At 54.1% G+C, this 18,969-nt stretch overlaps 6 protein-coding genes across 6 annotated transcripts; 3 read left to right on the forward strand and 3 right to left on the reverse strand.

Moving 5' to 3' along the window:
• Positions 1-430: 430 nt before the first annotated feature.
• Positions 431-4,312, forward strand: UMAG_02421 (AAA family ATPase peroxin 6; the record flags this gene model as incomplete). Its single annotated transcript, XM_011390410.1, has 1 exon — positions 431-4,312. The coding sequence occupies one exon, from the start codon at positions 431-433 to the stop codon at positions 4,310-4,312; it is 3,882 nt and encodes a 1,293-aa protein (XP_011388712.1).
• Positions 4,313-6,833: 2,521 nt separating this feature from the next.
• UMAG_02422 (Rho family guanine nucleotide exchange factor CDC24) lies at positions 6,834-10,142 on the forward strand (the record flags this gene model as incomplete). The annotated part of the gene is made up of 1 exon (XM_011390411.1): positions 6,834-10,142. The coding sequence occupies one exon, from the start codon at positions 6,834-6,836 to the stop codon at positions 10,140-10,142; it is 3,309 nt and encodes a 1,102-aa protein (XP_011388713.1).
• A 479-nt stretch (positions 10,143-10,621) lies between these two features.
• UMAG_02423 (uncharacterized protein) lies at positions 10,622-12,854 on the reverse strand (the record flags this gene model as incomplete). The annotated part of the gene is made up of 4 exons (XM_011390412.1): positions 10,622-11,599; positions 11,713-11,872; positions 11,990-12,687; positions 12,807-12,854. 4 exons carry the CDS (start codon positions 12,852-12,854, stop codon positions 10,622-10,624), a joined length of 1,884 nt encoding a protein of 627 aa, XP_011388714.1.
• Positions 12,855-14,221: 1,367 nt separating this feature from the next.
• UMAG_10153 (putative 26S proteasome regulatory subunit Rpn10) lies at positions 14,222-15,550 on the reverse strand (the record flags this gene model as incomplete). The annotated part of the gene is made up of 3 exons (XM_011390532.1): positions 14,222-14,674; positions 14,787-14,958; positions 15,051-15,550. 3 exons carry the CDS (start codon positions 15,548-15,550, stop codon positions 14,222-14,224), a joined length of 1,125 nt encoding a protein of 374 aa, XP_011388834.1.
• A 742-nt stretch (positions 15,551-16,292) lies between these two features.
• UMAG_02425 (putative CCR4-NOT core exoribonuclease subunit protein) lies at positions 16,293-17,243 on the forward strand (the record flags this gene model as incomplete). Its single annotated transcript, XM_011390413.1, has 1 exon — positions 16,293-17,243. The coding sequence occupies one exon, from the start codon at positions 16,293-16,295 to the stop codon at positions 17,241-17,243; it is 951 nt and encodes a 316-aa protein (XP_011388715.1).
• Positions 17,244-17,596: 353 nt separating this feature from the next.
• Positions 17,597-18,261, reverse strand: UMAG_02426 (putative ubiquitin-conjugating enzyme E2; the record flags this gene model as incomplete). Its single annotated transcript, XM_011390414.1, has 2 exons — positions 17,597-17,752; positions 17,896-18,261. 2 exons carry the CDS (start codon positions 18,259-18,261, stop codon positions 17,597-17,599), a joined length of 522 nt encoding a protein of 173 aa, XP_011388716.1.
• Between the last annotated feature and the right edge of the window lie 708 nt (positions 18,262-18,969).

Here is an 18,969-nt window from a genome sequence, read left to right on the forward strand (position 1 = left end):
CGTCTGTGAATGAGCCGTGTGCAATCACAAATCGTGAACCGTGATCAAGTTATGTGAATGCTGCCGCTGAAAGCCCTCGGCAATTTTCTCCGCTTTAGGGACGCGAGCGTGAACGCAGCTTCCTTCTGAAATCACTCACAGACTTGCGACTGCGACTGCGACTGCGACGATTTACGATTTACGATTTACGATTCACGATTCACGATTGCTTCGTGCTTTCTCCACACTTTCGTTGGTTTTCGAGCTGAGTGCGTCGAGCTCGCAAAGCAGTGCCCGCAGTTTTGATCATCCTTCAAGTTGTCTCGATCCTCACCAACATCTTCCTACTTCTGCCCGCTGCCCGCTGCCCGCTACTCACTCTTCTGCTTTTCAGCATCCACTGCGCGGCAAGCAGCTCGACAGCCATCGTACGCTCTTCCGACTGACGACAATGACGGTTCCGCTTCTTTCGACACGCGAGCTCGTTGTCGACCTCGTCGTGGGAGAGCAAGAGGCAGTCTCTGACCAAACCGTGGCAGTCTCGGCCGCTCTCTGGGAAATACTACAGCAGTCAACCTCCAATCCATCGTCGGCATCTGCTCATGCTTCTGCGGAGAGAATCGCAATCAGCTTGCGGCCGTTATCTGCACGGCCCTTACGGCCATCCAAGCTTCCTGCTTTGGTGATGTACGCTGTGAAAAGCGCACAAGATAGTGCCGGACTCTGGCTCGAAGCTTCCAGGCGCGTCGCTTCTACGTTGGGCGTGTCAAGTCGAGCTTACCGCTCTGATCAAGGCAAGCGCATCTGCGTGGAAGCATACACACTCGTTAGTGCGTCTCTCGTGTATCTGCAAGCTACGTCCTCGGAAAGCTACGAGGCGGCAAACGAGCTTCAGGACGAGCTCGTAAGGCAGCTTGACGCGACGATCTTGAGACAAGAGCACTTTGTCCGACTGCAGCTAGGCGCTTCTGTCGTGTCTCTACGAGTCGTCATGCTCGAGCCTCTGCTACAAGCCGTTTTTGTCGCAGACTCAACCGACGTCCTCCTGACAATGCAGGCCGATGGCCCCGACGCAGACCCGCTAGACAGCTCGATGATCTCTAGTATCTCGGAGGACTCTTTCTCCATTGCATCCGGAAGCGATGCAGGTGCAGCTGCTCACGAAGGAACAGACAGTGCCGACGAGCTCCAAGACGACGATGATTTCGAGATCGACGAGCGCTTTCTGGCACAGACAGTCTTGCAAGACTTTTCCAATCTCGACATTGCCATCGATCCATCTGTAGATGGCCGAGCCGTACCTGCACCCTCGCAACGATCCAAGAACAGCAGCCGAGTCAGGCGATGCATGCTGCAGCTGCTTTCTAACCCTTCATCGCTGGTTGCAGCCATCTCTCACTGGTACTCGCAGTCCACTACCGCTGAAGCCTCCTCGCTTACCGGCACAGCGAACGACAACATCGACGAAGAGAATGTAGTACTGGCGACGGAGAAGGAAATGGCATCTCTCGGAGCATTCAACGGGGACTGGCTCGCCGCCAGTGCGCAAGGTAACTCGAGAACGAGGCTGGTGCGTATCCTGTCAAGCCAGAATGTGCCGGCCGCTACCAACGGCTCTGTGACGGTATGGATGTCTCCGATCCTTGCACAGAACATCCTCGGAGATCAAGTCTTCTCTGCCTCACCTCTTAGCGTTGTGCTTCGTGTGCTTGGATCGCGACCATCGGCTCAACAGCAGGAAGTCTCAGCACTGGTGAGATCGTGTCCGGTACCTGTGCCTTTTGCCGAGAGTCTACGCATCGCGCGCGTCGCCGGACCTCTGAGCGTTGATCGAGCATATCAGGGTCTTTTCCTCGATGCGTTGCGCACCTTTTTTGAAGACCGTCGACGCATCTGTCGGAACGGCGACGTGATTGCCGTCGCCATTGAAGCCAGCAAAGCTCGCTTCGTAAGCAGAGAAGCCGAGCAAGATGGCAACTCGGATTCGACACCGGATGACATTCATGAGCTCAAGTTACCCTCGGCTCCGGGAGTGGCCAAAACTGCGACGGTCTACTTCAAAGTGACCGACTTGAGGTGCGAGCTGGTTGCGCCCAACACTGCCACCACGAAGCAGAACAAGGACGAGGCGATCGGAGCGCTTGCCCTGCAGTCGCAGATCGGTGAGCTTGGATGCATTGTCGATCCCAATGTGACCAAGATGGTGCAGACGGGAGTGGAGCAGTGTCGAGTGGCCAACTGCGATCGCTGGTTGGGGGTCTCCTCGGATACACCTATTTCGCCGACCGAGGTGACGTCTGGAGAATTGCGCAAACTCGTAGCTCCGCTCATGGCACCATCGAGCGCGTACGCAACTCTCTCTTCGCTGCTCACAGCGACATTGCAGAGCAACGCGAGTCGATTCGGACTGCACCTCAGCGTTCTGCTCAAAGGTGCGCGAGGCTGCGGCAAAAAGACAGTGGCACGATGGGTAGCTAAAGCTGCCGGCGTCCAGCTAGTGGAGCTAGACTGTTTTGACGTCATCTCCGACACGGACGTGCGCACTGAGGGTGTCCTACGAGCTCGCTTCCAGAAAGCTGCCGAGTGCGCACCCTGCATCTTTTTGCTGCGAAACATTGAAGCTCTGGCAAGGAAGAGTCAGGCGCTCGAGACGGGACAAGAACCACCTTTGGCCACCGCTCTGCAGAACTGCTTTGAAGAGTTGTGGAGCGTCACCAAGCCGCAAGAAGGTGGACAGGTCGTCATGCCAGTAGCTGTATTCGGTACGACCAGCGATCCGGATAAGTGTCCGTCGGGCGTACTTGGCTGCTTCAAGCACGAGGTGACGTTTAATGCTCCGAACGAAGCCGAGAGGCGTGCCATGCTCGAGATTGCCATGAGGGACTCCATTTTGGGACCCGATGTTGACCTCAAGAACCTTGCGACGCAAACAGCTGCGCTCGTAGCTGCCGACCTTGTCAATCTAGCCTCAAGGTCCCGACTTATGTCGGTGAGCCGAGTGCGCAAGACGCTCCCTGTGTCGGCATCGACGATCTCGGATCGCGATCTGTTCCTAGCAGGACTCGCTATCACGGGTGCCGACGTCGATCAAGCTTTGAACAAGGCACGTTCGAGCTACTCGGAATCGATTGGAGCGCCCAAGATTCCCAATGTGACGTGGGACGACGTCGGAGGTTTAGCATCGGTGAAATCCGACATTCTCGACACCATCCAATTGCCTCTGGAGCACCCTGAACTTTTCAGCGACGGGCTGAAGAAGCGATCGGGTATCCTACTCTATGGTCCACCTGGAACAGGCAAAACACTGCTAGCCAAGGCTGTGGCCACGTCGTGTTCACTCAACTTTTTCTCGGTCAAAGGACCCGAGTTGCTCAACATGTACATTGGTGAATCGGAAGCCAATGTGCGACGAGTGTTCCAAAGGGCCAGAGATGCGAAGCCTTGCGTGATCTTTTTTGACGAACTCGATTCGGTTGCTCCGAAGCGTGGAAATCAAGGTGACAGCGGTGGAGTGATGGATCGAATTGTTTCGCAACTTCTTGCCGAACTGGATGGTATGGCTGGATCATCCGAAGGGACCGACGTATTCGTGATTGGAGCTACCAATCGGCCTGACTTGCTCGATCCAGCTCTCTTACGACCTGGACGATTTGACCGAATGCTCTACCTCTCGGTCAGCGAAACGCACGCTGCACAACTCAACATCCTTCAAGCCCTGACGCGCAAATTCAAGTTGGATGCTGATGTGGGAGATCTCAGTGTTATCGCCGAACAGTGTCCATTCAATCTCACCGGAGCCGACTTCTACGCGCTGTGCTCGGATGCGATGCTAAAGGCCATGACGAGAAAAGCGAGCGAGGTAGACGCAAAGATCCAAGAGATCAACGAAACACCGGGCAAGAAGAATCATCCGTATCCTTTGACGGCACAGTATTATCTTGCCGAAATGGCAACTGCGGAAGAGGTCGAGGTCAAGGTGGGTAAAGGGGACTTTGAGGCGGCGCTGAGGGAGTTGACGCCTTCAGTGAGCGAACAGGAGATGCAACATTATCGCGAAGTTCAGGCCAAGTTCTCCAGCCCGAGCAAGGAAAAGGACAAGGACAAGGACGAGGGAATGAACAAGAGTGGAGCGATGGAGGAACAGAAGCTGTTGGAAGCGTTGACGTCAGCATCGTCGAACGATGACGGTAGAGCTGACTCGAGACGGACATTTCAAGCGGCGGGTGGTGACCAAGCATCGGCCGGGGCCGATAGATCTACCGTGAACGGTGATGGCGAAGACGACCAAGTGGAAGCTAGGCGGAAGGCGAAAGGTAAAAGTAAAGCTGTGTGATCGATCACTGCACCGCTTAGCACTTGAATCGAGCTCCACACCAGGCGAATCAGCAGACCATGCTCATCAGATCCAGTGTGTGTGAAACGAGTGATTCCTCGCAAGATGATTTGACAGACTGATTCCGATGTTGGTCTTTAATCACGTAGCTCCTCCTCAAGAGACCTCGGCTTTGACTTATAAATTAACAAAGATCGGATCACCGATTTTGGGATATCACATCTAAATTAGTTTGATGAAAATCGTAAATTGGGTTCTTTTTCGTGTTTTAGAAATTCACGAATCAAGAATGCAAAGCAAAAGGCATCAGGTCTGCCTTAGAGGTGAAACCGCGATGTTTGGCAAGGCATGACAAGCCACACAGACGCAGTGCCTTTTCAGACAGGCATGTTGTGCCTTTTCTTGTAGGCGGATGAATCGCTAACTCACTGTAAGTCACGACTATCCACGATCCACGATCCATCCAGATTCGGGGATGTCACATATTTCATACCGTGAATTCACGTTTGAACCCCATGCTCGACCCTGTTTTACCCTTGTACCTCTCACGCTCGTGACTGCCTCGTGTGAATTCATTTGGTTTCAGCCCCATTCGTGATTCAGCCCTGTTTAGTCTCCACACGTTGCCGACCTTCATCTCGCCCCTTTCTGGCTGTGGACGCGTCTGTTTTGTGCGTACTGATGTAGTCGGCTTGTCGATCTGCGATTCGGCTCGCAGGTGAACGCACTCTACTGTACTGTACAGGTTGAGTGACACAGGACCAAGCGTCACCTCTCTCGACCAAGTGCTCGGAATTCGATACTCACTGGTGCGAACGATAGAGTCATCCTGCTTTTGCCAACCGTTGACGCGAGCTTATATGTGGAAGCTGCAACCAGGGGTGGGCGAACTTCAGTGTACAATATTCTCTCGATTAATATACGATGGTACGGGTTTGGTCGGTGACGGGTGACTTTCCGAACGCTGGACAACTACTGTATACTGATTCACGAGTTGTTCACGATTCACGTCTTCTCGTGACTCCCGCAGCTTTCAAGTTTGATGTGGGACCCAACCATCAACTCACGACTTATTATTGCACGGCTCTCTGTTTGACTTGTTTTTGTTTTTGAATTTCGGTTGAGCTGCGCTTTTTTTCTTCCTTTTTTTTCGGTGTTGTTTCACAGTCTGTGCTGTGCTGTGCATCCTTGCATCCAACACAAAATCGCAAATCGTGAATCGCACGCAGCGTTTCTGTATCCGACAAGACAGATATGGTGCTTCCACTGTCAAGAAAATCGATCATTTTCACCAGCCGACCGACTAACCGATCAGGTTCGGCGTAGCAGCACCAGAGCAATGCTACCGCATTCGACATCCACAACACGTACACACATACACACGCACGCACGCACGCACGCACGCACACACGCACACACACGCACGCATCCCACTCAGCGACTAAGTTAGCCGACCCCCTCTTTCTTTGTGCGTCTCAGCCTGACTCGCTCTGGCACTCCACCTGCCTCTGGCCAAGTGCCTCGCTGCTGCCTCTCCGTTGCCTCGTTGCGCCTCATGCTGCAAATGTCAAATCTGGATCAGCCTCTTTCTACGCCGCTGACTGTGTCGGATTTCACCTCGGCTTGCTTTCTCTCCCTATCGGCGCCCATTCCCTCGTCCTCCTCCTCGCATTTTTTTGTTCGTAGTCTTGCTACTTGCCCTCCCCTTTCCCTCCCCCCTGACGGGTCGCCTCCCCATCCAATCCACGTCACATCCAGCCACCACCACCATCAGCATCACCATTCCATTTCCCCCTCTCCGTCGCTTCCTCCACAACCACGACAGTCAATTGCCAATCTCGAATCACTCGCTCCGGTCTTCTGCGCTTCCCTTCGGACTGGATCTCCGCATATTGGTGCCTCACAGTTTTCGTCCGCTCATCCGTTCGTCGTAGCAACATACGCTCTTTGCAACTCGCACTGTCTGATTCCTCGGCTCCTCATTTCGCATCCTCTACACTTTATCGCAAGGAAGATCAATAAGAGCAGTGCAATCGTCGATCCATGACGATAGGATCGCACAACACTTTTGCCGTTCCTCCATTCGCTAGTTCGCCTCGCTCTCTCTGACAGTCTTTCTGCTCGTCTGGAACCTTTTATCGCATCCGCCTCGTTCGCATCGTCCCACTCGCCTTCTCAATCTTGACAGCATCTTCGCGTTTCATTTGGCGTCTGCCTGCCGTCCTCCGTCCTCCGTCCCCGCTTTGCCTCGCACCATCCGCCGATTACTCCGCCTGTCCCGCGCATCACAATTCGTCTGGCGACTCGCGACCTCGGATCCACTTGCAGGGCCACCTATATTAAAGCCTCTCGCAACATTCGTATCGCCGTGTTTTCCTGAGAATCTCAAAAGTCGATCCTTGTCCTTGGCCAGATTTCACTGCTACGGTCCGCCTCTGAAGCTATCCTACCTCCGATCACGGAAGGATACCTTGCTCTCTCTCATCTCGAGTTCGGCTAGCTCTGCCATAGACAATTCATCATGGCTGCTTCCACATCGCTTGCGTTCAGGTCCGTTCGCAAGCAGTCCATATCGTCTGGCTCATCACCGGCGTTTGACCCCACAACGCTCTCTGCGGCCACCATGCCCCTCTCGCCTTCTCCTTTGCCAGGCATGAATTCGTCTACCACCGCGTCCATGGCCAGCAGCTCGGCAGATGGTGGCATTGGTTCGTCCCTCATCGGCCCTGGTGGAGCTCCGCTCATGGCTGGCGCGCCCCTCGCAGCCAATACCATCGCCAACAAGCAGGCCGTCGCCGGCTCATCACTATACCAGGCCTGTCTCAATCTGCGCGATCGTCTCTATTCCGTACCAGGCTTTGGCGAAGCGTACCTCGATGAATTATCCGTCACTTCGGCCGTTTCTTCCAGCTCCAATCCAGACCCGCTCTCTCCCACTGCTCGCAGCCCCACATCGCCAACAGATGCACCAGCGCCAAAGTCGAGCAGCGACCCTGTGACACAACTATGGCAGTGTTTCCGTCTTGGCTCGCCCCTTTGCGCCCTTTTCAACACAATGAGCCCAGACGTCGAGTTGCCAGTCAATCCAGATGCGAACCGTTCCAACGCCAACGCGTGCAAGGCGCAGGTGATGAAGTTTATCATTGCACTCAAAGAGAAACTTGGATGGGATCCCGATGACATCTTCACCGTCTCACAGCTCTACCTCAATGACACCAACGGCTTTGTCAAGGTGGTGCGCACCATCAACCGTTTGTTGGATGTCTTTGAAGAGCGCGGTCTGCTCATCGAGACGAATCGCAAGAGCGACAACGACGACCTCGACCACCCTTCTGACGACCGTGCAAAGGTCATTCGAGAGCTTCTCACCACGGAGCGCAAATACGTTCAAGACCTCGAGGTCATGCAGAACTATGCACGAGCACTCGCTCAATACGACATCTTGCCTCCCGACACGCTCCACAACCTCTTTGGCAACCTCAACAAACTCGTCGATGTGCAAAGACGCTTTCTCATCTGTGTCGAAGAAAACGTTCGCCGCACACCGGATGAACAGCACTTTGGTCACGTTTTCATGACCATGGAGGAAGACTTTTCCGTCTATGAGCCTTTTTGCGCCAACTACAATCTGGCGTTGGATCTCATCAACCAGGAAGCGCACAATCTGATCCGCCTAAAAGGCATGCCTTCCGCCGAAGGATGCTACCTCGACCCTGCCTACGAGCTGCCCACCTTCATGATCAAGCCCGTGCAGCGCATCTGCAAGTACCCTTTGCTGCTCGAGCAGCTATTGAAAAAGACGTCCGACGATGCACCTCGTTATCAGGAGCTTCAAAACGGCCTCGAGGTCATGCGCAGGATCACCGACAAAGTCAACGAGACAAGCCGTCTTCAGGGCAATGCGCAGCTCGTCAAGGAGCTCGAATTTCGTGTCGAGGACTGGAAGGGCCACAACATCAAGACGTTTGGTCTGTTGCTACTGTCGGACGTCTTTATGGTGGCAAAGAGCGACACAGAGAGAGAGTACCACGTTTACCTTTTTGAAAAGATTTTGCTCTGCTGCAAGGAGCTCGCACCTGCTGCTCAGAAAAAGTCAAACAAGAACAACTCGCTCTTGAAGCAGAAGAACGGGCTCGGAGCCGCCACAGCAGGTGGCAAAAAACCCAAAACGACGCTGCAGCTCAAGGGCCGCATCTTCATCAACAATGTAACCGGCGCTTTTGCCAACTCCAAGATGAGTAGTATCCTGGGTGCACCCAGCGGGCAGCACGCGCTTCAGGTTTGGTGGAGAGGCGATGTCGACCACGAATCATTTGCACTCAAGTGCAAAAACGAAGAGCAGCTCAAGCAGTGGCAGACGGCCATTAACAAGCTCATCGACGAAGTCAACATGCGACGACAGCAGGCAGCGGCACAGCACTACTCCCAGCAGCAACAAAACATGAATATGGCTGGTGCAGGCGCAATGGGACGACGCATCACGCAGACCAGTTCGCATTTCCCACAGACGCCACTGGCCGAGATAGCACCCGTCAACCCCTTCACGACTGCTGTCCTGCCACACTCGGCTCTTTCGCGCACGCAGAGTCAGGCGAGCTCGTACCGCTACGACGACGACGTCGAGTCTGAAGGTCACAGCTACTACGAGCCTACATCGGGGCGAGTCACACCCGCCGCACAGGGTCGTATGACCTCCGAGGGACGCGAACGAGGCAACTCGTTGGCCAGCAACGGCCACATGATGAGCAGCAGCAATGACTTGAAGCCACGAGCACGCACAGAAGACCAAGATTCCGTCGTCATGGCTCAGTGGCGTTCGCACTCACCGGCCGTACCACCGCCCATGCCTCGCGGCTTGAGCTATTCTTCCGGCGCGGATCAGCATCAGCACGCATTGCGCAAGGCGAGCTCGTCGCGTCAGCTTCGGCAAGCACCCAACGGTGTTGCACCTGGCGTATACAATCGGGCGGTGCGTGCACTCGATGGTGGAGCAGTCGAGTACCTCGACGGATCGTTTGATTCCGCGTCAAGCGATTTCCGATCCGCAGCAGGACGACCTCGCGGCGATTCGGTGGCATCTAGCATGTCGCGTACCACCTCGGATTCCGGAGCAGCGCACAGCCGATCACGATCGGCGTCGAATCCGCAGCAGATGTACGCTCTGCCACCACACATGCAGGGACCGGCACCACCTATGCCCAAAGCAGCGTACGAGTTGAAGAACCACTCTCCGACCACGGCTGTTGCTGGCGCTGCATCCGCATCAGCCTCGAGTGCAGGTACAGGTACAGGTACAGGTACAGGTGCTGGCGTAGGTGCAGGCACAGGGGCGAGTGCAAGTGCAGGTGCAGATGTAGGAGTCGACAAACGCTTCTCGAGCTCTTCCGTGGCAACCTCGGAATCGGCCACATCAGCGCAATCGCGTCCTCAGTCCACAGCAGCCTCTTCACCCGTCAACGTCAACCTACCACCTACGCACGCCAGCCAGCGTCCCGCCTACCGTCCACCGTTCTCGCACGCGCATGCAGCACAACCCGCGACGCCCACCTCGGCTTCCACCCCGTCCTCGGCCATCAAACTCAACATCAGCTTTGCCGAAGACCGCTACGTCGTCGTCGTCCTCTCCTCCACCCCCTTCTCCACCCTCCTGGAAAAAGTCACCAAGAAAATCCGCCTCTGCTCTGGCAAAAACCTAGAACACACCCTCCGAATGAGGTACATCGACGAAGACGGCGACGCTGTCCTCATCAGCGACGACGACGACGTCCAAATGGCGTTCGACAGCGCAAGAGCAAGCCCCGCCGGCGAAGTCGAGTTGGTCGTCAACTAGCTCTCCCCTGTATTTGTACCTTGCATCCATTCCACCTCCACCTCGCACACTCGTGACTTTCACTTGCGCGCTAGACTTTCAATCCCAGTAGACCTCACATGCACTCCCTGACTAGCCTGCACGTGCCAACCCTTATTCGTGATTCGCTTCTCCACTTCCCACCCCCACTGAGCTGGAAACAAGCCTGATTGCATACCGACTCGAGCAAAACATAATCGTGCAAAAGTGAAAACATCGGATCACGTTCCGAGCTTGAAATCAAATCGAATTTGAAGCGACCGCCGCATCCGATCCAGAAATGGATGCACAGAGCGGGACAGAGGGAGAAGAGGTAACAGAGTCCGAGATCCAATAATCGACACCAGTAGCAGTTGTGAGTAGCCGCCGCCGCCGCAACGTGTTGCTGCTAAGTGTCGATGCTTTGCTGCTGCTGCAACTTTTATCATCCTTTCGTCCAGTGCGTTCCGAAATGTTAACTATTATTTCACTCCAGTCATGGAGTTGCCCGCCGTATGACTGGCACCTCCCCCAACGCCGGTGGACCGAGTGCCGATAGGCTGTGGTTTGACACGCTTCTCTTGTGAAACATCCTCATCCTCAGGATCGACACGGATTTGAGTGGGTCGTTTCGGCGCTGGAGCCCAGATGTCTCTCGAGGGAATCGACGAGGCCTCCCGTGGCGAGGTGTGCGTAGGGGACCAACCGGCGCAAAGAGGGCGGCATAGCGAAGCCTGGTCTTGGTGACTAGCCCGCTGTGGCAGCAGCTCGTGTGAGTCGGACTGAATTGTGGAGCGTAGAAGGCTCCTTTCCGCAGGCGACGCCTCCGTCCTGTTCAAAGCAGCGTGTTGCGGAAGATCCGAGCACTCGTAGCCACCCGAATTCATCCCCATACCAGGCTTCGGTGTCCAGTCCATTTGCGAAGAACACACCTTGTAAGGGCTATTGACCTCATTGTGCTCGCCGACGAGGTACGATTGCTGCTGATGATAAGAGACGCAGCCAGAAGGCGCTGGTTGTTCTTGGAGTTCGGGCGGCTGGTAGTAACCATGTCTTATGAGTGGGTCGGTTCGTGCCGGCAAAACTTCTACGTAAGGTCGCCACTGTTGCGGCATGTTCGAGCCCAAATGAATGCCGAGCAGGTTCCGCGGCTGGACGTTCGAGTCTGACATTTGAGGAAGAGGTGATGAGCCGTGCAAAGTAGGAGCTCCATAGCCATATGCCTGCACAGGGTTTCGTGGCAGCTCGTGTACAATCGGCCGTTGCGTGTTCGTGTCTGAGCCACGCTTGCCTTTGTCCGGGCAAAGGGCTTGTACGGATCTCTTGTATTCCTCCGTATCTGTTTCCAAGCCAGCGGCAAGCCTTTTGGCTAGCATCTCGCCGCCTTGAATGCCTCGACCAATCTCATTGCCGTCTGCGTAAGGGAAGCAACGCATGCACACATCTCGTCGCCTCCAGTTCTTGGAAACCATAGGGCAGAGAGCAAGTGTGCAACAGAATATGTCAGCTCATTTCGTCTTAGAGCAGCGGCAGGTTGCTTCTCGAAGCAGGCTCTTCTGAGACCTAAACTTACGACAAAGCCACAACTCGTGCAAATCCAGTCACCTGGTTGTACACACATAGGGCCAGAGTTGCCCGTGTTGACGATCGGGGGCTCGCTTGCAGTGCTCCGGCCACGGCCGTGAGTGCCGTTACGGCTGGATGCGACTTTCGGATTGATGCCTGGGCCAATACTGATATGTGATCAAGTGACACCGTTAAGAGAGAGAGAAAGAGCAGCGGGTGATGTCAGTGGCTCGACCCAAAATGACCTAGATCGCGCCAAGCACAATGAGAGCGCAGCGACTTACCCAATTCCCCACTGGCTTAGTTTGTAAGCTGCAGCAACTGTTTCAGGATCCTCGGCAGCTGCTTTGGACCCTTTCGAAGACAGGGTCTCTACCACGGAGGTAAGCGGAACGCCGGCACCGGTAGGCTGCATCGGAATGAGCAAGGGTGTTGGTTGTCTTAGGTTGGCGAAAGACGTAGCCATGCGAAGCGACGCGGCATCCAAAGGTTGACTTGTGTCACGTCCTTGCGCATCCATCACGGCGCGCCCACTAAATGAGGACGACATTGATGCCATGGTGCCTTTGCACTGCTTCGGTGACCTAGGCAGATCATTCTGAAGCGGTAGTGGTACGCTAGCGCAATCCGTCTTACCGGCAAGTGCCATCGAGGGGACATCCTCAAGACTCTTTCCAGGCGACATGTTCGTCATGTATGGAACGTCAAAGTTGTTGCGCATGTGGATACCAGCCCTTGAAGGTCCAAGGACGGGCGAGCGCTCTCCGAAAAGCGAGGATGATGAGAGGGAGCTTGCCGTGAGCGACGGGGTGGGAAAGGGTGGCGTAGTCGACCATCCTTGAGCATTCCACATGAGACACCCTGATTGTGTGGTCGACCACTCCATTTGACGGTCATAGGTGCTCAGAATACAGCTCTCGGTAAGAGAGGCCTGATTGCGGATCGTGTCATCAGCGTTCATTGAAGGAGCTGCAGTCATTGGCTAAGGGAGACAACGTGAAGAATGACATGCGAAATCTGGATCAGTGGCTGTACTCTCTCTGCGTCAATCAGGATGGTGGTGAGAGAGGCATGGTGGTTTGTCGTACAGTGTCAACTTACTTTGGGAGGAAGAGAATGTCGTGTTCCCTGACTCTTTGTGGCAATCATGTTGGAACGACGGGAGAGCAATCGATTTGGGAGGAGACGTAATTGTTCAAGTGCAAGGAAAGGGAGCCCAGTGTGGGGCCCACAGGGTGAAAGGGCGAATGATTGACGAGACAACCCGGGCTGAGCAATCCGGCTTTGCTAGCTGTTCTGATGATGAATCGATAGCGGAAAGAGTCTGTGCGGTCAAGTTACGAAATGAAGCGAAGAGGCTGAAGCTCCGTTTGTCCTAGGAAGACAGGTGAAGATAGGAAGGATGAAGATTGGGGGCCATTCCGAAAGACGCTTCCTTTAAATGAGACTAAGCTCGCTTTGGTGGGGCTCTGATGTACAGCCTCCCTGATAAAGAGTCGCCAGCTGTAGGAGTTTCAAACCCTCAAGCCTCAACCCACCGTCTGCTTGCAGTATGTAGAGCATTCTTCGTCTCAGCTAGCAAGGTTGATTAGCCAACTGAAAGAAGAGAAAGCGTTGAGCGAGATGTGATGGTGGGAAATCAGAAGAAGAAGAGCGCCGAAACTCAAGGTTGACCGAGCAGCAGCACTACCAGCCAAGTAGCCACAACAAGCGTGGCATCTCCTGAGCCGACGGCTAAGGTGGCGAAAGCGTTGAGAGCCAAAGATGCCCTAAACTGACTTCCCCTTCAACATGACTCAAAGCCAAAGAACAACTTTCCCACGAAGCTTATTGCTGTCGGACACAAGCTCTGTCAAGTAGAGTCGGATCGAGACCGACATTCTGATGAATGCTCCGGTTCGACAACGCTCAACGCTTTCTCTCACACTGTGCATAAGCTCACGGGGATAGATCCCGCGTTTGTACAAAGACAGAAGGTGCCGTTGGCTTCCGACCATGTCGTGAAGTCAACGCATCACAACGCCTTCAACAGCCCAAACACAAAGTCGAGAACCGAACGGAACGCCCGTTCATCTCGAATACGTCGATAGGCGCTTCACTCACCTTAAAGTGGAACTTTTTCATGATTCAATTGTGCGCAGCAGCGAGGTGCGTGCGCTCATGCAATTCCGCCATGTTCGCCGTCACATGTCTTCTCGACTGCTCGACCGCTCGAGTGTACAAGTGCCACGAGACATTGACCCTCGACGTCGGCAAAAGGCGCATAGGATCCAGTCTACTATACGCAGATTGAACGCCGATCTGTACACTGACGCCTGGGTCTGTATCGGATCAACCGACGCTTGGACACGCAGTCAACATGCAAATCAAAATGTGCATCACACGCCTCACATGGGCGAAGGGCCCGGCACGGAAATCGCCGCCTTGAATATTGGGCACAGTCGGGCAGCAATGCAAGTTATCGATGTGAAGGGAGAAAGAGATAGAGAGAGACACTGACATGTGAAGTGATCTGCTTACTTGCTCTCATCTTGGCCATCACCTTCCTGCAGGCTCATCTGAATAGCCCTCGCAATTGCCTCGTCCTCATCCATCTCTTCATCTTCTTCGCCCTCGACCTGTCCAGCCACGACCGCCCTCCTTCCTCCCGAAGGCTCTGCTGACGTCATGTCTACATCCTCGTCATTCGTCTTAGCTTCACCAGCCTGCGAAAGGGCAATAGCTTTCTGCAACATGGCCTCTTCCGACTCGTCGTCGGCATTGTGACCCTCGCCTGTGATAGATTCGGCGCCTTTTGGCACCATTGAGCCGCTGCCGGCCAAGCCAGCTGCAGGTCCAGCCGAGCCTGTTGCTGCTGTAATGTTCTCGGCTCCTTCCGAGACGGTGGGCAGCGACGGTACCTGTGATCCGGAAGAACCTTCGGCAGCCCTTTGTCGGGCCTGCTCCTCTTCGAGCGAGAGTCGGAGAGCCTAAGACAATGGAAGAGAACGCAGTGGTTTCGAAAATCGTGTCAGCAATCGGTACGACATCCGTGAGGTCATACGACCAGCTATCAAGTCGGAGGATTTGCTGCACACTTACCATGGCCAACTCGGGGTCCATGCTCGGATCGACGCCGAACTCGAAGTTGTTGCCTCCACCGCCACTGCCGGATGGGCCGGCACCCGAGTCGCCGCCCTCTTCCTGCAACACCGGTGAAGACAGGATGATATCGGAAAGAAGCTGAGGTCCTGCCGGAATGCTCAAGAGGTGACTGTAATGTTGCAAGATCGTTCAAATAAGTGTGGTCAGTCTTGAAATTGCATCCTTGCTGGATTGAAGTTGTAAGATGAACATCCCACTTACCTGTTGTCACCGCTGTTGACTGCCTCGATAAACTTTGAAAGTTTCTCCTCGTTCTCGACGTCCTCGCCAAAGCTGATAATGTCGACAGCAATGTTGTTTTTCTTGAGTTTCTTCCCGAGCTTGACCAGGTCTTCTTCTGTCTGTTCCACAGGTGATCCGACAAAGACCACAACTCTTTGCCTCTGATTCTTGTTTTGTCGGTGCTTGAGCGCAAGCGAGGCAACGTTGATACCCGTAGTCAGGTCGGAGTTGCCGACGATCTTGCTTCGATGGAGTGCTGCGAGGATCTTACCGATGTCCTGTGTGAGTGTGACGAGCACTTCAGGACTCTTGCCTGCCATGGTCATGAGGCCGACCTCGCTCTCTGGGTTCGAATTGGTCTTGGCGTCAAAGATCATGCTGACAGCATCCGCCTGCGCCTCCCAGCGTGTCGGCGTATAGTCTCCATTCCGCATCCATTCAGAGTTGTCGAGAACCAACATGGTCGCTTCAAGGACCATTGTGAGCAGTGATAGTGTGGCTACACGGAAGCCGGCCGCTTTGTTTCGTGTAAAGCTGAGTGGTGTAAGCCGAGAAAGAAGAGGCCAAGATGCTTTGAGGCGCTGTATAGAAGATTGAGAGTCGCTTAAGCGCCGATGTTGTCAATGCAACGGTGCAGAGTGTACTTGTGCGATTGTGCGGGCTCTCGTGTGTATGATGGCGAGAAGACGTCAAATGCGAAAAGCGTGCGCTTGCGTGTCCCACGAGAAAGTGGAGCTTACACGCCCAAACTCGCACTCACTCACGACTGAGCACAGCGCACGAGCGTTCTGCAGCCAAGTTCAACTTTAGAAAATCTCGGAAATCGGACCAGGACGCCAATCCGAATTGGACCCAAAGAGCGATTCGATCACCACAGCTCATAGTCACGAGTTGCACGCACGCACACTAGCACCACAAACCCTCACCACAACCGATTTCGTTCGGCAACAAACGAGCTCACCACTCGACGATCAGTGTACACAATACTTGCAGAATACCTGAACGGCCTCCACTTACCTCAACCAACTCTCGAAATCATTGTGGGATTCAGCGAACAGAGATTGCGCACACCTTAGGTAACGAACGCGTCGGCAAGCAACGAAAAGGGGTGGATCAAGAGCAACCAATCTCTCCATCTATTTGAATCCTGGCTTCTACTGCTGTCACCAGTACTACAGAATCTCTTCTTTGACCGGCCCTAGGTCACACCATACTGCCGCAATGGCGGGAAGGATACGAGAAGTATGGGCAGAGAATCTGGAGGTGGAGATGGCCCTGTTGCGGGATACCATTGAAAAGTACCCATATGTTGCCATGGACACCGAATTTCCCGGCATTGTTGCCAGGCCAATAGGCACGTTCAAAGGCTCATCGGACTACCACTACCAGACCTTGCGCTGCAACGTCGATCTGCTCAAGCTCATCCAACTCGGCATCACTCTCTGCGACGAAAACGGCAACCTTCCACCTGATGTCTGCACGTGGCAGTTCAACTTCCGTTTCAGCATAAACGACGACATGTGTGCACCTGACTCGCTGGATCTGCTCACAAAAGCCGGACTGGACTTTGATCGACACGAAAGGATGGGCATCGACGTTGAGCATTTTGGCGAGTTGCTCATCACCTCAGGACTAGCGCTATTCGATGATGTCAAATGGGTCTCGTTCCACAGTGGATACGACTTTGGCTATTTGCTCAAGGTCGTAACGTGCAGTCCGTTGCCTGCGCAAGAATCCGACTTTTTCGCCCTGCTGCGTGTCTGGTTCCCTTGCATCTACGACATCAAGTTCCTCATGAGGAGCTGCAAGACGCTCAAGGGCGGTTTACAGGATGTGGCAGATGACCTTCAGGTGAGCCGTATCGGTCAACAGCACCAAGCGGGAAGCGACAGCCTGTTGACGGCAACGACCTTCTTCAAGATGCGACAAAAGTACTTTGACGGTTCGATCGACGATTCGAAATATCTCGGATGTCTGTATGGCTTTTCTTCGAGCTCGTCGCATGTCAATGGGATGGTTCATTACAGTCAAGGAAGGCCTGTATCGGTGCAGAGCTTCCACGATGCTTCAGCTGTGCCGCGGTCAGTGTCGGGCGGATATGCTGCCGGTGGTTACGGTTCCAATTTCGGCAGCCCTTTCAAATCGACCTTGTCCGCTTCCACTGAGCGATAGTCATCCAGAAAGGCATTCGGCTCGCATCACTCTCCTTGTATCACTACCATGTACCCCCTGTAATACTAGATACGCCTTTTGTTTCGCCAACTGATTTATCCGTCGTTGCTTCACGCACAAAGAATTCAGTACGACTGAATTCAGTGCGACTGGACACCTGCTGTCCCACGTTGCTCGGTCTAGGTCTCGCGCACGACGCCATAAGTGCTTCAAACGTTTGAATGCTAAGAAAGCGGACTGATAATACATGATTAAGAAAAGGTTTGCCGCGTTGCGAGGCGCCACAGGCATCTAAGAGTCATGTGCATTCCAATGACTTGGCACGCAGTTGTGTGTTGCCGGGGAGGAAGCGGTCAATCGAAAGCTTCCTCTGCAGACTGCCTCACGAGCCGTCGCACCTTTTTCTTGTAGCCAGCAAGGTCTTCGCGGACCTGTTTGGCGGCGTCGATGTTCGCTGGCGAATCCGTGTTGGGGACGTCAGCGGAGAGCAGGCTGATAACCGAGATGAGCTGCAGGACGAGCGAGAGCAATGCGAAAGCGAGAATCAAAGTCAGATACGGGTTGCTAAAGGAAACGAAAGAGTCGAGCTGTTCTTCTCTTTGTCCTTCAGGAGATGCTGTGGCAGATGGAGATGACTGGCGGTTCAACTTACAATTGACTCAACGGTGTGCACCGGAAGCCACCGTTCGCTTGCATCTTCGTAGCCCCATTCGTCCTTACCAGGAGCATGCAAGATCGAGATGCAGACGGTGCCGTCAGCATAAATGTTGGGATGCCACATGGGCGTGATGAACTTCATCTTGGGAGGGAGCAGCGGATATTCTGGTGGGAATATCAACTCTGCGCGAAAAAATCCGCCTTCGTAGAGCGTATCGTTGGGGCCAATGATCATAATCTCCCATTCGAACAGGTTACTTTCGTCCTTGAGACCAGCGCTAAAACCATCGACGGGACGTTTGCGAAGCTCGGTGAGCTGTCGTTTGAGGAGGAGGGTGTTGCCCGAGGGGGTCGATGTCATTGTGGCTGGCTTGTGGTTTGACCAAAGAAGGAGTGGCTGAAAGTGCTAGCGAACAGTCTTGCCAGAGCAGATGAAGCTCGATCGCAGTCAGTTTGTGAGCCTGTTCTGATGACAGAAGCTGAATCTGTGTCTCAGACGTGTGGCGGCTGTGGAAGGATAAGCCGAGATGTGACTGTGAAGTCAAGAGAACAGCAGATCCTGAAGCTAAGTACAGCGAGCTTTGGGCCAGCCTAATCGGACAGAGGCGGTAGGGCTTGAAGGGCGGAGGTGAAGGCGGAGGCGGAGGAGGCGACAGGCGATATTCAGACGTCAAGTTACAGAGAGAAGGTCTAGATGAAGGTGGTAGAGTCCGGAGTTGCCGAGGTGAACAGAGCTGAGTGAGTAGTCATGCACAGTGGCGAGGGTCGTAAAAATCACACGCAAATCCCGCTTGGCAGTCACGAGTGGCTCTTGCAGCATGAAATGGCCGAAGAGTCCCCAAAAATCAACCCCGTATGCCATTCGTGATTGATGATTAACCCTGGCGAGGTCTGATCTCGAGCTTGGCCCATGCTTCACGCTTATTATACTGCGACTGACCTCGTCGTTGCAGCAAGACAGTGGTCAGGTCGTGTACAGTTTGTGAGGCGCCCTATGCTTTGCGTTGTCTGGGATCAAATCACGAATTTAGACTCACGCTTCACAATCGTGAATTAAGGGCATGGTGCA

Source organism: Mycosarcoma maydis, chromosome 5, assembly GCF_000328475.2.
Source record: "Mycosarcoma maydis chromosome 5, whole genome shotgun sequence".
Classification (NCBI taxonomy): Eukaryota; Fungi; Basidiomycota; class Ustilaginomycetes; order Ustilaginales; genus Mycosarcoma; species Mycosarcoma maydis.